Source organism: Trichechus manatus, unplaced genomic scaffold (genome assembly GCF_000243295.1).
Source record: "Trichechus manatus latirostris isolate Lorelei unplaced genomic scaffold, TriManLat1.0 scaffold00102, whole genome shotgun sequence".
Classification (NCBI taxonomy): Eukaryota; Metazoa; Chordata; class Mammalia; order Sirenia; family Trichechidae; genus Trichechus; species Trichechus manatus.
The window spans coordinates 2,971,318-2,986,145 of NW_004444038.1; the positions used below are offsets into that span (position 1 = coordinate 2,971,318).

The 14,828-nt window shown below is 45.4% G+C and overlaps 1 protein-coding gene across 1 annotated transcript in view; it reads right to left on the reverse strand.

The window, feature by feature from the left end:
• Window positions 1–9,836, reverse strand: part of EFNB2 (ephrin B2) — a 46,847-nt gene extending 37,011 nt beyond the window's left edge. The window contains exon 1 of the mRNA XM_004382933.2: window positions 9,637–9,836. Coding sequence (XP_004382990.1) covers window positions 9,637–9,758 — 122 coding nt within the window. The 5' untranslated portion in view covers window positions 9,759–9,836. The remainder of the gene's footprint in view (window positions 1–9,636) is intronic.
• Between the last annotated feature and the right edge of the window lie 4,992 nt (window positions 9,837–14,828).

Sequence of the window (14,828 nt, forward strand, 5' to 3'; positions counted from 1 at the left end):
ACATTATTTAAAGATGTCTGGTCATCTTTCAAGACTCAAGTTCCTGTTCCTCTCGGGTGCTTTCTTGACCACCACCTCCCTCCAGGATGAACACCATCCCTTCTCCACAAAGAACGCTCCTACTTCACGCCATGTCATGGCACCATGGCTCCCAATGTGTTTGATTCCAGCAGGGTTTCCTTCTACCAGCCTTAGAATTTAAGTCACTTGATGGTCAAGATTATTCCTTTTTTGTATTCTCAGATCCTAGTGACAGGCCTAACAGCTGATAAATGCTGGCTGCTGAAGGAATCAATGAATTATCCACCATCAATGATCCTTTGTACCAAAAAAAAAGTAAGAATGGGGGCAGGAAGCAGTAAGGAAAAGTCCCATAGAATTCTTCAAAGATCACAAAATGGCTTTTAAATGTATGATGATCAAATGTCGAGCTGTTTTCAAGAAAAACTGATCTAGAGCCAGGGTTCTCAAAACGTGGTCTTTGACCAGAAGCATCAACAGTACCACCTGGGAGCTTGTTAGAAACGTAAATTTTCAAGTTCCGCCCTAGACCTCGGGAATCCGCCGGGGGTGGGGCCTAGCAATTGGTGTTTTTAAAGAAGCCTCCAGGTGATTCGGACGTCCTAAAGTTAAAGAACCAAGGATCTAGAGGGTAGCTCTCCAGTAACAGATGATACACTATGACAACATAAGCACCATAAACATAAAGCTGGGCTGTGTCTGTTCATCCAGGAACACTTACTGGATGTCAGTGCCAGCCAGTACTAAGTAGTGATTGCTGAAATGAAATAAAATTCTTGTCCCTACATTTTAGGGATAGGAGAGGATTAAGACTTGCATATGAATCACAACAGCACAGTGTAACATATTCTTTCTATACCCAAGTGTCTAACTACAAAGTGCTTTGGGATTAGAGAGGAAGGGTTTAAAGCAATTAAGTTTGGTCTACATCACAAAGCGGAGGAGCTCATTTATAGACAATGGTGAGCTTTGTTGGACAGTCCCTTACAATGATTCCTTTTCCCACAGAAAAAGGTGAATTCAAGGCCCATAAGAGCTTATTTCTACCCAAACTGTACCCAAAATATGGTTCTGGTAGTTAAGTGAAAAGTTACGTTTTCTAACTTGTTCTACAGCTGGATACAGTCTGAGCTGGCCTTGACCACAATCACCCTACCTAGCTCACCCATGAGGCAATTCTGATTCAGGGCAAATGCTTGCAGGCTACAGGGAGCCAGGTCAGTTGGTGGAAAGAGCAAGAGCTGATGGAATTCTGAAGCAGTTCCTCAGCTGTAATACCGAGACTGGAAGGGATCTGGAAGGCAGAGAGTCTACGACAAGCACCCGCGTTAGGTGTTCACTCAGCAGGGACTGGAGACTGTGGAACAACAGCAGCATAGGAGACAGCAGGGAACTGTGCCCAAGCATACCCAACTGCCAAGCAAGCTAAAAGTTTAGGACTATCTATAATCACTAAAGGAGCCCTGGTGGCGCAGTGGTTAAGAGCTCAGCTGCTAACATAAAGGTCGGCAGTTCGAATCCACCAGCCGCTCCTTGGAAACCGTATGGGGTCGCTATGAGTCAGAATCGACTCGACGTTAATGGGTTTGGTTTTTTTTTGGGGGGGTGGGGTGGGGAGGGAGGTTCTAATCACTTATTTTCCTCCAACACAAACACACTGTCCCTACTGGTTTCAAGAAGTTGGGCAGCACTTGTAACTCTTCTGGGATATACAGGACTGGTAGAGGTGAGATGCACAGATGAATGCTTTCGGGGCAGCTAGCAAGTATCACAAGAGCAATACAAACACCGTACTTAAAACTAGATGCAAAGAATTTAAATCAAGAAACAAACTGGATTTTAAAAATCGCTATATATAGGAAACATGAAAAATTTATAGTACTGAAAAAAAATGACGTTTTCAAAGCACTGCACAACACCAAGTGTTCGTTCATCGTCCTCCGAATGTCTGCCCACCACTGAGAAGTCTGAAAGTTTACCTATTCATGCTTTACAGAATGGAAATTGCAAACTCTTAATACTTCACTACTGCCAATGTTTCCTTCGTATTTTGTTTACAGAATTATTAAGGAAGGGCTGAAACAACTTGTTTTCCTTTAATGGAGCTTTCTCCGAAGGCTTTTTTTTCCTTTTAATCTGAAATCAGCAAGTATGCATTCACCAACCACAAAATGCTTTGGGACTGAAAGTACTTATTTGGATTTATACATAAAAAGGAAAATACTCTGTAAATGTTTAGAGCCACTGCTGCTTCTCTGCAGGAACAACAGAAATGGGTCCACCTCGCGTTCAGTGTGCACGGAAAACAGTTCATAATTGATCCCCTACTCCTCTCGTTGGTGTGCGCCAGATCCACCATCCTCACCTCTAATCCTTCTGAAATATGTCAACGCAGGTAGGACAGAAAGCTGAGCATTGGGTGAGGGAGAGTAAGCAAATGGTATGGATTTCGAGCACCATTTCTTTAATCACTTTAACGGTGGTTCTAACAGAAAGGTGGAGGCCAGGGCAATTCAGCTTCTCCTTTTGTCATTTGCCTGCCATAAATATGCACCAGTCTGCATTTGAAAAGCTGAAGGAGGCCGCAAGCTTGCCGGACATTTATCATGCTCTGTTCCCTGTTAACAAGCAATACTTTAGCTGAATAGGCCATTAGCAATCATTGTCAAATGGAGAATACAAGGTGCTTGGATGTGACCAGCCTGTAAATTAGGGGGTGTCCCTTCCCTTTGATGAATCTAGACAAATGAAATGGATCTTTTGATATAGATTACTGAATTAACTTAGCAAGGACGGTAAACGCATCAGTCACTGGGTATGGCATGTCTATGTACAATAATTTTAACATGTTTTTAACCTCTAAAACACTAAGAAAATGTGGCAATCCAAAAAGCCCCCATGTTGCCGTTAAGAAAACAGCACTGAATTCCCCTTCGTAAAACACACCCAAGATCCACTCCATCAAGAAAGACACTTATAGTGCTTTTAGGCTTCAGTATTTTCAATGTCTTGAAGAGTTCAGACTCCCCCAAAGAAATGCTGAGACTTTTCTGTAACGGCAAATAGGAGGCAATAAAGCAAATATTTCCTTTCTGGCTTGACCAACGGCGGATGTAACTCTGCGTGTAACCCAATCATGGATTCAATGGTTTACTTTGTTTAATGACTAAAATGGAAAGTGTAGAAGGCAAAAACAAAAAGTCCAGCTTATTTACAAGGTTTTTCAGGATAGAGGGCAATCAGATTCAACAGCAGGGTGGATTTTTTTTTTTTTTTTTTTAACTTTAAAGCTGTGGAGCACTAAGATTTTTATAATCCCATCATTTCCACAAAGACAGCCCACCCCATTCAACTCAAAGGTTAAGACAGACATTAAAGAGTAAAATATCATCTAAATTAAGCCCACTGGTTTTGGCATATTAGATTACTACCAATTTGAATTAAAACTAAATTCCCCTCTTTTTTTATTTTATTGTTTTTTTCCAGAGTGGAAAAGACAAAAGTTACAGAAGAGTTATCTAGCTGAAGGAGGGGGACAATGTGTACTGTTTATCTTTGCTTCTCCCATGCAGGGTGAGATGGAGCTGGGTCTGAAAGATGGCTGAAATCAAAAGGTCTCTGTTTTCTTTTCAGATAACCCCAGCCCCACCTACCCCTCTGGTTCTCTGTCCCTTCCCAGCGTGTCCCTGCCTGAAGCCCAAATAGATTAAGGCAGTTAATCCTGCAGAATGGCTGCCGCTGCTGGGCCAGGAGTTAAAAAGGAAAATCTTCCAGGCCCTAACAACTGCAGTGATCTCAAGTTCTAATCAGCCCCAATCTCAATATATAAAAAAAGGCAGTCAATGAAATCTACCTTTGCCATATTATCCACCACCAATGAGCAAGAACTGAGCAGCTTTTCTTCACCGCTTTAACCATCCCAGGCCACAAGTAGGCCTTTCATACCTTCTAATCCTAGTTTCCAAGTCTGTGTGCTCTCACAATACCCAACAGCCGGGAGCAAGAGCCTCCATCCCTACACCCCTTTCAGAGACGTGTCATTTCTCACATCAAGCTAATCTATATGTTGCCATGGCTTCGCTCTTTATCTGCCTTTACATCTTATGAACTGCATGGATTTACCACATTATTTTTATCTGAAAGACAGAAAATGGTGGTTTTATTGCCAGACAATCAGATTACTACTGCTAGTTTCTGTATGCCTTTTTACCATACTTCAATCAAAAAGGATCAGTTTCTTTATACTCTGCCCTCGATTTACATTACATCTGTAAAGACCTAGCCCGGGTTGTAATCCCTTTATTAACTATGGCCAGGGTTGATTTGCCTAAAAATAAAAGCAAATTGTGTCAGACCCTTTCACTTTGTTTTTGATTCGGAACTACAAAATGGATTACTAAAGAAATCTTCAGAGTTCACACGGCTAGTATAGTACTGAATTTAAAATGAGAATTAAACAAGTTAAACAGGGGAGCCATGTCCACGGTTTACATTTTCCATCATGGCAGAAGGGCTGAATTGCTCATGTCTTTGTATTCTTTGGCTTTATAGAGACAATGAAGCCACAGGAGTTTTTCCAAGCTGTTCGGAACACTGTCCCATTTGCTATCCTTCCTTCTTTGCTTTTCTTATATTCCTCCCCCAACATCATTCTAATTCTCCCCAGAAAAGGATGGGGGCGGGGGGGCTCTTCCCTGAAAGAGCTAATTCCTGACTAGAAGCTTATAGTTCTATGGGTCCTGCATATTTTAATCAAAATATTTTAAACAGCTGAACACTCCTATTTAAGGCTCTATGCCGCTAGACAAAGAGTGAGCTCATAGGCAAATCTATGTAGATGTATGATAAATGACCTGAAAAACAGGTTCTTTATGTCAGCAGCAAAAGAGGGCCCAGATTAGGCAGACAGGAGTACCATTTTCACTCACCATTTTTCTTAGAAGAGTGCTGTCTTTTTTTTCCTAATTTGCAATTAAATACTTTAAAAGACTAAAGTTTTCATAAAATGTTAAACACAAAATCCTTCCTTAAAAAAAAAAAAAAGATGTGATTAGGGGCCACATTCTGGGTTCCCTTTTCCCTGCCACTCCCACTGCTATGACGCATCACGGCAGTCATGCTGGGATCTCAAATAGTTTCCCATTAGGTGAAGGCACTCTGGAAAGCGGCTCTAAGCGATGTGTCAACTGAAGCTCCGGTGAGCTACCTGCAGTGTATCAGGGTAGGGCAGGGTGGAGGGATTGAGTTGCTTCCTCTGCAATCTCCCTGTGAAGGTAATTATCACACTGATCCACCAACCAGAGGATTTGCCTCATTAAAGTTTACAGATAAGAGGTTTTACAATAATCACTATAAATAATGTATCAATTATTCTTCAGCTGACTCTGCTATGGAAGAGCCCTTCCAACATGCAGCTTTCAGAAGGTCTCAGGGCCTGCCTACTGCTAATTCACCTGTCCTCATCCTTGAGTCTAGGAGTCAGGAACATTTAGGAATGTTGCAGTCATTTGCATTGCTTTGCATCGTACAAGTGTCAACAGCTACGCTTTGGGAAAGATTTAGAATCAAGGGCTTAACAAATAATCTTAACCTCCAGCTCCTCTTCCTGAGGCTCGAAGCTGTAATTGTTGAGGTTAAAACGTGCAGTCCTCTAGACACATGGTTCCCAAATAAATTCTCGTCTTAAAAGAAGGCTACCAAGCATGTTGTGAGATACCGCTTTGTGCTCTGCCCGGCTCAGCTGTCCCGTGGAACGACCACAGTCCATTACCTACAGTTTATCATCCTGACGAAAGGCGAGGAATGTGAATGTGAAAGCACTAACAATTCCACCCCTGGTGCTTTGTTCTTTTCTCTCTCTATATTAAAACCGACAAGATTAACCCAAACGCAAACTGTGGAGCACAGTTCAAGGGGCTATTCAATCAGGGGTGAATGTGCATTTGTTTACCGACAAAAATAAGAATTTCAGGCACAATGGAAGGCAGGCTGGCTTATATATGTTATTGAATGGACTGTTTAAACAGGACTATGCATTGTAGTTTATTTTATCAATCTCAGACAGGTCCGTATTTATTCAGAGCCTGTTGTGGTGCCCATGTATTATAGGTTATCTGGATATTATCCAGCCATTCTTTTGCATCACCCCAAGTCAATCAATATCAGGAACTCTGTATTATGTAGGGGAAAATTACATGGGAAAAGAAAAATGCTTTGTTAGCTAAGTAGTGTGTGACATATAGGGAATAGCAACCTTTGATATAAGAAACTAATGCCTGGCTGAAATTTTCAACCAAGTCAGTGTAATTCATTCTTAAATGCCATCGCAATACAGGTTTGCTCACTGTAAAGTGAAATTCGTATAAAAATAAGGGCTGCGTATTTTATTTTGGCTTTAAGAACATCATACCTGGAAAGAACTGTTCTACTGAAATGTTATTTCGGAACAGAAGCCAGGTTTTGCTATTCTGTCCTGAATTTAAAAAAAAGAAAGAAAAACCTTAACCAATCTAAATGGCTTACAACCAACCCGACTTTCCCAGACCCTACTGCCGCAATGTGAATTCAGCAGGGCAGACGCTAATGTTCCAGCATACAAGATTTCTTCTGATTACTCCATGAACTCTCAGGGATGGGGCAGCAGACAGTGTGATTAAAGTAGTTATGGAGACGGTGAATTTACGAAGGATTTTCTGGACCCTGTATTCAAACAGCTGCTGCATACTCCGTGTCCACCACCTGCTAAAAAAAGCTGACCTCCAAATGAAACAAATCCAATTACTGATGGTTGCTTCATTACAAACGAATTGTTCCGTAGTTCATAGGAATGGACGTGAAACTTCAATGCATGTGATTACCTTCCTGCAACATCATATTTACTGATGGAGACTCTTCCCTGGACATAGATATGCGACTTCCACAAACAAATCAAGCCCCTGGCACCAGGGGTTTTAAGCATCACGAAACTTAGGACAAGGCTCTTTCATATCATTCCTCCAGGAAGAAATTTTCTAATTCCTCAAGCTAGCATTCAGCTGCATACTTTGTGAAATAGACCTTTTCCAGGGACAAACTATCCAGAGTCCTCTAGGCAAGCCACTATAGTGAGAATTTTTAAAGAAATTCCACCTTGAGGATGGAAGAACCACACCAACTGCAGTATCAGTAGGGCAGGCAGGTAGGTTTCTCCAAAATACAGGCCTCTGGCAGGTCTAGGGAGCCCTGGTGGTGCAGCGGTTAAGAGCTCGGCTGCTAACCAAAAGGCTGGAAGTTCAAATCCACCAGCTGCTCCTTGGAAGCCCTGTGGGGTGGTTCTACTCTGTCCTCTAGGGTTGCTATGAGTTGGAATCGACTCGACGGCCACAGTTTTGTTTGCTTGTTTTAGCAGGTCTGTAAATCTCTGGCCACAGCACAGAATTAACCCTAATTTTCATTATCAGGATGGCGAGTCACTATCGCCACAGCACAGAATTAACCCTAATTTTCATTATCAGGATGGCGAGTCACTATCAGTTTTCGTCCAACCCTCCCCCCAAGAAAAAATTACCAAAAAAATGATTTCTAAACATTAGGTTGAAATAAACATTGTTCTACCTTCTTCCCCCAAGAAGGTTATTTCCAACCCTCCTCCCAGAAACACAAAGACTGTAGAGTTAATAATGCAAGATGTCCACGCCGAGTTAATCGTTGGAAGGGTTAATGAGAATTTCCTTCCATTAGATTTAAATATAAATATTAAATCTTGATAAGAAAAAAAAAAAAAAAACCCGCGCCCAGAGAGAGCCCCCATCAGTGAAAGTGGAAAGTCGAGCAGCACACGCAGTCTGGAGGGGGAGGGGGCGAGGCCTGGCGCCGCGAGCATTGCGCATGGAAGAGTGACCTCTGTAGGAATAAGGCGCGCACTGGCTCGGGCCTCGCTCCCGCCGGGCTCCCCCACCTCCGTCCTGACTCCAAACCCGGTCTCTCCCGGACGCCACGGGCCAGCGACTGCCTGCAGGTCCCGAGCCCGGCGCTGGAGGCCATCATCAGGTGTCTCACAATTTGGTATCAGGGGTAAGAGCTCCCTAACGGCACTTTCTCAGGAAACAATATCTGACTGTTGAAAAAATCCATACAGATCAGGCTACTGGAAAGGAGGTTGTATTAAGTAACTAACTTATAAATATGAGCAGTGTTTGAAAGTGCCATCCGAGGCCCAGGCGAGAATTTCTGTTTAATTCGGTTTACAACTGTGACCTTTCTCGCCCTTTTAATTGGGAATTCTTGGCTAATATTTTGGTGAACTTAAAATTTACCGCTTTCAGAAAGAGTGGATAAAATACCGTAATTAGGATGTGGTTTCTAAATCAATCATCCACGTCTTTATTCCTAAATCCATGTCCAACACGCTCAACTTCAATAAAGCCATTGATTTTGCTTCTAGTACTAAACGCTTACTTCAGAACTCGCCAATGCCTCCATACTTTTTTCAAGTTTCCTGAGGCTAAAATTCCATAATTCTGTAAAACATTTTTTTTGGATGTATCTCGAAATGTATCCCGAGAATGAGGTAATATGCAATACTGAATGCACAGATGATTAATTACGAATATGGCCATTTATATTTGGGGATGTACTGCATTTTCTACACGCTGAATTTACATCACTTTCGCTACCCAAACTGAAAGTCTCTACAAGGCCGCCTATCTTCTGGCTTTACCGTTGGATAAATGAAAGTCTGATCCCAAAAGGTCCAACTCCTGCCCAGTTAGTTTCCCCAAACGCCAAGGCTTTGGGGAGCAGTGTTTACCGGGTAGTACCCTAAGCTTTTGCAGAATGCGTCCTTAAAATCAAGGCGGCTATCTCCACCGCACAGTTTGTAGCCATTGATTTACAAACGAAGGAGGCGACCAACGTGCCGGGGGCTGAGATAAGAAACCTAAAGCACGTCTCCCGGGCAAGGGGTGCAGGGAGCGAGGAGAGGGCTCGCCGCCCGAGTTCTCTCACCGAGCAGGAGAGCTCCTGGCGCGCCCTGGGGCTGGCGGCGACCCGACTACGCGCGGGCTTGCGGGCGCTGCCAGCGCCGGCGGCGCCGGGAAACCAAGGGCTCGCCTTTCCGAGGGTCGGCTCCACCGCCCGCCCCGCGAAGCCCAGGCACCGAGCTGTCGCGTGCGTTTCTCGGAAGGGCCACATCCCCGCCTTTCTTGCCAGCCCACCCCTCCGCTGGAGCCCGCCAGCCCTCCGCTCTGGCTGGGATTATTTGTGGCCATGTTCTTCGTCCTCAGAAAGAATCGAGGGTCAGGTATCACCATCGGACACCTTCCCGGACGTGACATCCGATCCGCCAGAGGCTTTTAGCGCCGGAGAGTGCCTGGGGGGAGGGCGCCCTTTCGGGCCGGCACTCGGGCTCCAAAGTCAAGCGAGGTGTCTCCACCTAGTGAAATGTGGCAGCGGGGGTGGTGCGGGGAGCTGGCTGAAGCTCCAAAAAAACCTGGCTCCGCGGGGCGGCCCGGCGGCGGTAGGCGCGTCCGTGCCTCTCCTCCCTCCCAAAGGACACGGCGCGGCGGACCAGGGCTGGGGCTCGCGGGGACCGTGGGGCGCGGGCGGGGTTTGGGGAGAATCGCGGGCGCAACTTACTTGGAGTTCGAGGAATTCCAATAGATCGGCTCTAAAACTATCGATCTGGACATCGCAGTTCTGCATAAAACCATCAAAACTCCCCAGCAGTACTTCCACACGGAGTCCCTCCTCACGGCCATGGCCACACCACTCCCAGCTCCGCGCGACCTCCGGGCCTCGGAGGGGCGGTGGGTGGGCCCGCTATCCCCAATCCTCCTGGGCAAAAAAAAGGGGCACGAACGCAAGACCCCGCGAATCCGGAGCGACCAGGGGCAGGATCGCGCGCCAAGCCCGCTTCCAGCGGCTCACTGAGTCCTCGGGATGCGCTCGCCCTCCGGGGGATCCTCAGGGCGCCAGGCGGGGGCCGCGGGAGCCAACGCTCGGTGCGCGGCGTGGCGGCGGGCTCGGGGCTCCGGGTCGCCGCGCCGAACGCAACTCGGAAGGGCAACTCCCGTGCGAATCCAGGGTGCCGGGCGCATCCACGGCGGCGCGCTCGCGGGGCGTGAAGAGGGACGCGCGGCGCGCTGGGGTCTAAAAACAAAAGGCAAGAAGAGGCGAGGCGGCCGGCTGAGAGGAGAGGAGTGCAGCCGGCGGCGCGAGGCTCTGCTGGGTGGGCGCTCCGCCCGGAGAAGGGTCGCGTCGACTATAGATCCAGAGGGGCGGGCAGCGGCCCGAGTCCGCGGGCGCCGCGTCGGCGCGATCCCATCTTCCAGTCTTCCGAAGGAGGCGCGGCGCTCGAGGGAGACCTCCGGGACGCGTAGGAAGCAGCCCGATTCTTGCTGCTCGTCAGGGACCTGCGCTCCGCGCTCTCGGCCCCCGAATGCGGGAAAGAAGGAGCCGCTCTGTCCTCGCTTGCGGACGGGGGCTGAGTGCTGCCGCCGCTTTCCCCGCTGCTCGCTGCGGGCCCGCCGGGACGCGCGTGCGTGCCTTTGTGTGTGCGGTGAGTGCGCGCCCCGACCCAAGGGGCTGGGCGCACCGCGGCTCGCTCCGCTCCGGCCGCTCCCGGCGCCGCGCGCGCGTCTCCGCGACGGAAAGCCAGCGCCGCCGGCGGGCTGTCAGAGCGATATAAACGCGCGGCCCCGCCCCGCGCCGCCCAGCCTATTGGCCAGCCTCGCCGGGGCCGCGCGCTGGTTGGCCGGGCGCCCTGTCCTTCAGCCGCCGACATTCGATCGCGGTGAGGCGGGGCGGCCGTCTGACAGGTAAATGCCCGCCCCCAGCGCCGCGTCCCGGGGAGCCCCGGCGTTCCGGAGCGCGGCCCAGTGCAGAGAAGGGTAGGGACCGGGAAAACTCTCCTTCCCGTCTCCACAGGGCGCCCACTCACCCCTTAACACGGGTCCTCCGCCCGGCCCTCTGGGAGACGCTGGTGGGGAAGACGTTTAGAAAGAGGAACGACCCGGAGTGGGGGAGAGAAAGCATGGAAGAAAGCGAGGGGCGACCACTCCAGGCCTCACCTTTCCCTCGTCCTCTCTGCGCCCCTCCCTACGACACATTCCTGTCTTCCTACCGTCATGCCTCTGTTTTCTGGCAAAATGGCTAACGTCGACACTCAGATAAATGGGACGGCGAAACTTTAAGTTTTGCCAAGTCGAAGGCAGTAGATTTGCTTTTGGATTTTCCTTCTTAAAATGTTTTTCCTTTTTCTATAGAACTTCTACACACCCTGCCTCGCCCCTCCCGCACGCATACACACCCATCCAGCCTCCCGGCTGCCTCCGCTGTGTCTCACGAGGCCTCTTAATGATGGGTTTCAGAATTTGTTTTGTTACAAAACAATCAGCTAGGAGCCTACCTAAGTCAATAGGGCCTGGAAATGCAAAACGACTTCAAAAGGACTTGGCGGAATTCGCGGCAGATAATTAGGGGCTCTCGACTTGGGTGTGAATATCTTCGCCCTCCCCTGTCTGTCAGGTTCGGTGTCACTTTCTCCGCTCCACACTTTTCTGGTGGGCGTTTTTCTCTTCCGCTCCACACTTTCCCCGAGAAAACTGCACCGGGGAAGCGTTCACTGCAAACGCAGTCCCGGCAGACGCAAGCCAGCTCGACGAGACGCTCACGCTTTCCCGAAGGTGATCGGGGATCCACAAAGTGACGAGGACAGACACCCGTGTGTGATGCAGAAGTCGATGCATATGCTTATTTGCAATGTTTCAAAGACTCAGATGAAGAGGAGGCAGGAAATTCTTTATTACTTTGATTCTCTGTTAAGTGCCTGCCTAAAGAGCAGCTTTGAGACTCCTTGACGATCCGGAGGGCGTGCTCAAATCAATGATTTTCCACGGACCCACAGCGCCCACTAGCGACCATCTTTACCTCTCTGTATCCTGACGCGGAATCTAATCAAATCAGAAACTATGAAAGTATGATAATCTTTTAAAACAGCCAACGGCAGTGAGGACGTGGTAGAAATAAGGCAAAGTACAACTGTAAAATTCACAGCTTGGAAAAAAATTAAGCAGAATAAAACGTGCTGGTATACCCACAACGTGTTTTTTAAAAATCCTGTCCACGTCAGGATTTCTTTACGTTTCAAACGCAACAAACCGGACAGTATTCCTACAATTTGTATTTCTTTTTTTAGTCAGCCAATTTAGCCACTAAGCTAAATTCAAAAGAGACAATATATATGGTGAAACACCTCGTTAAGATACTAGCTAATTTTTTTCACTCGTTTTCTTAATCTTTGAAGATTTTTAGGGTGCGTTAAGTATTAGTTTTTGGAAACATTAAGTACGTTTCAGCTGGGAGTGTTAAAATGTTATAAAGACTAGTTTGTTAAGATCGAAAACACTAAGACGTGTATAAATACACTTATGTTTTTACAAATACGTCTTTGAGAAGAAAACTTTTTCCCCCATAATTGCTAGTTTCAAACAAGCCTTCAATTTGAAGAATGAAATTTTTAAAAGAAGCTCGGAGACGACATGCCGCTTCGCAGTCATCCCAAGATTCCTAGGAAAGACTAAAAAAGCAGGAAGAGGCAGGAGGTAACTTTAAAAAGGACTAGTGTTTAATCAGGTTAAAACATTTAGGGAATTCATTTGAAATCTAACCAAGTTAGCTTAATGATCTTTTGAAAGAACTAACCTGAGTGTATCAGTACAATCAGTGTTTGATGTTTAGCAACCTTACATTGTGAAATCGGTGATCTCTTAGCTCACTACACCCTCTCAAGTGAAGTAGAGGAAATAAAGAAAATCTGCATTGTCTGAAAACAGACGCGGCTTCCAAAACTATCGTTTTCACTAAATCAGATAATCTCATACCCAGAGCATTGTACCTTGAGAAAAATGTAAATGTACATTTTAAAATTGCTTCCTTTAGAAGTGTGTATTTGACCCAAAAGAAATCCTACACGATATCTATTGTTTGTATAACTTTAGTGTGTGTGAATATGCATGACTTACCTTCAGTAAATAAGGAATAATTAGGGACCAGCTGTAAAGACTATGTGAGGAGCATTAGCAAGCAACTCAAATTTCCACTGCTGTTTTGATATTAATTTGGGTAATTAAAAGCATTATTGAACATACATCATGCCAAGCCAAAAAGAAAAAAGTCATATTGGACATGTACAAGTCTATGTAAAGCAGAAATTCTAAAACACCCCAAAAAGAAGCAGCAATCACATCCATTTAATCCTTGCTGGATTTGGACCTAATTTACAATTCTAGGAGAAATTTGGTTACTTTTGAAAATCTGTAATTTTACCAGGACGTATTTAACCCCACATCAAAAAATGATGTTTTATTTCAGCAGCAGAAGTTACTTGGTTTACTCCAGTTAAGGAGCAAGTTTCTAAATGTAAAATTCATGAAAAGGTTGGTAATTTCAGATAAAGGTGATTATAAAAGTTGATATCAAGTTAAATTCATGTAGAATGGGGTGGCAAATATAAAAGTTGGATAATTCCGGTTCGAAAAAAAAATAGGAGGGCAACATATTTGCCCACAAAAATGTACCTTACGAGATTATGGTCCTACCTCTTTTGAATTCCTAAGCATGTTTTGGTCTTTAGAACTTAGGGTTAATAGTTTCTTATATATTCCTTGTAGTATTCCATTCTAAGATGCTCAAGAAACATACTTAACTTCTGTAAAAAAGTCTTATCTAAATGTAAAGCTGCAGAAAAATTACTGAAATTTGATACATGTTGATTAAACGTTGTCAAAGAGAACTTTCTATGTGGCTGCAAGCCTCTCCTAAAATTGTGTCCTCTTGCTTCCTGGCACTGTAGTTGATTTCATACCAGTCACTGAAGTTTTTACAACTATTTGGTCTATCATATTTTGCCCAGTTTACTCCTGAGGGAAGTGCTTTCTGACCCTAAGGAAGATAAAACCTTTTCTTAAAATCAGCTTTGCTGCACAGCCCTCCTCCACTGATCTGCTTTAAAATGCAGATTACACATTGAAGTCTCTTTAATTGGAGCCTACTTATTTATGAATTTGTCAGGAAAAGTATTAGTTATCAGGCTCTTGGTCAAAAGAATCATTTTTCCTTGTTAAGAACTGGGAAGTTTAGTGACAACTCATTACTTACGGACTGTAACAACTTTTCCAATAGTTGTTTAAATTTAGCTCAATCTATATTTTATAGGATTATTAGATGCGAAAACAGCATGTTGGGGAAAGAAAACAGGAGTGGGTCCAACTGCACCTGGCAATAAGTCTTATTTCCTGATTTGCAAACCAAGAGCTTTGGAGGACCAAATTCCAGCCATCCCATTCCAGGCTGAATTGGGGTGGTGGAGATAAACCAGCACTACCTGTGCATTGTTTTGATCGTATCACTTATTAATACACTAACCTCTCTAAACGTGATTCCCACTTTAAGGACTGATATGATATAGAAATGGAATATTATATATGAAAATAAAAACGGTTAAAGGGCTACTTGCTCTACACATATAAGGGTATCACTGACAGCAGGCGTAAGGAGATAATGACTCTCCTGTTCTGGGTCTATAAAACCATTTTTTGTCCATTTATTCTTCCTTCTTAAGATATTCACCAGCACTTAGAACCAACCGCAGTGATGTATTCCCTTGTTAAATTTATTTTGTCATTTGTCTAATCTGAAGTGAAAGCCTAGAAAATAAGGGAACAATCATTATCCAAATGTGTACAGAGAACAAACCCATTTTATTCTAACCCAAATAACCCAGGGTTAGTAATCGACGGTTGTACCAATCTTGGAAAATTTACTAACAC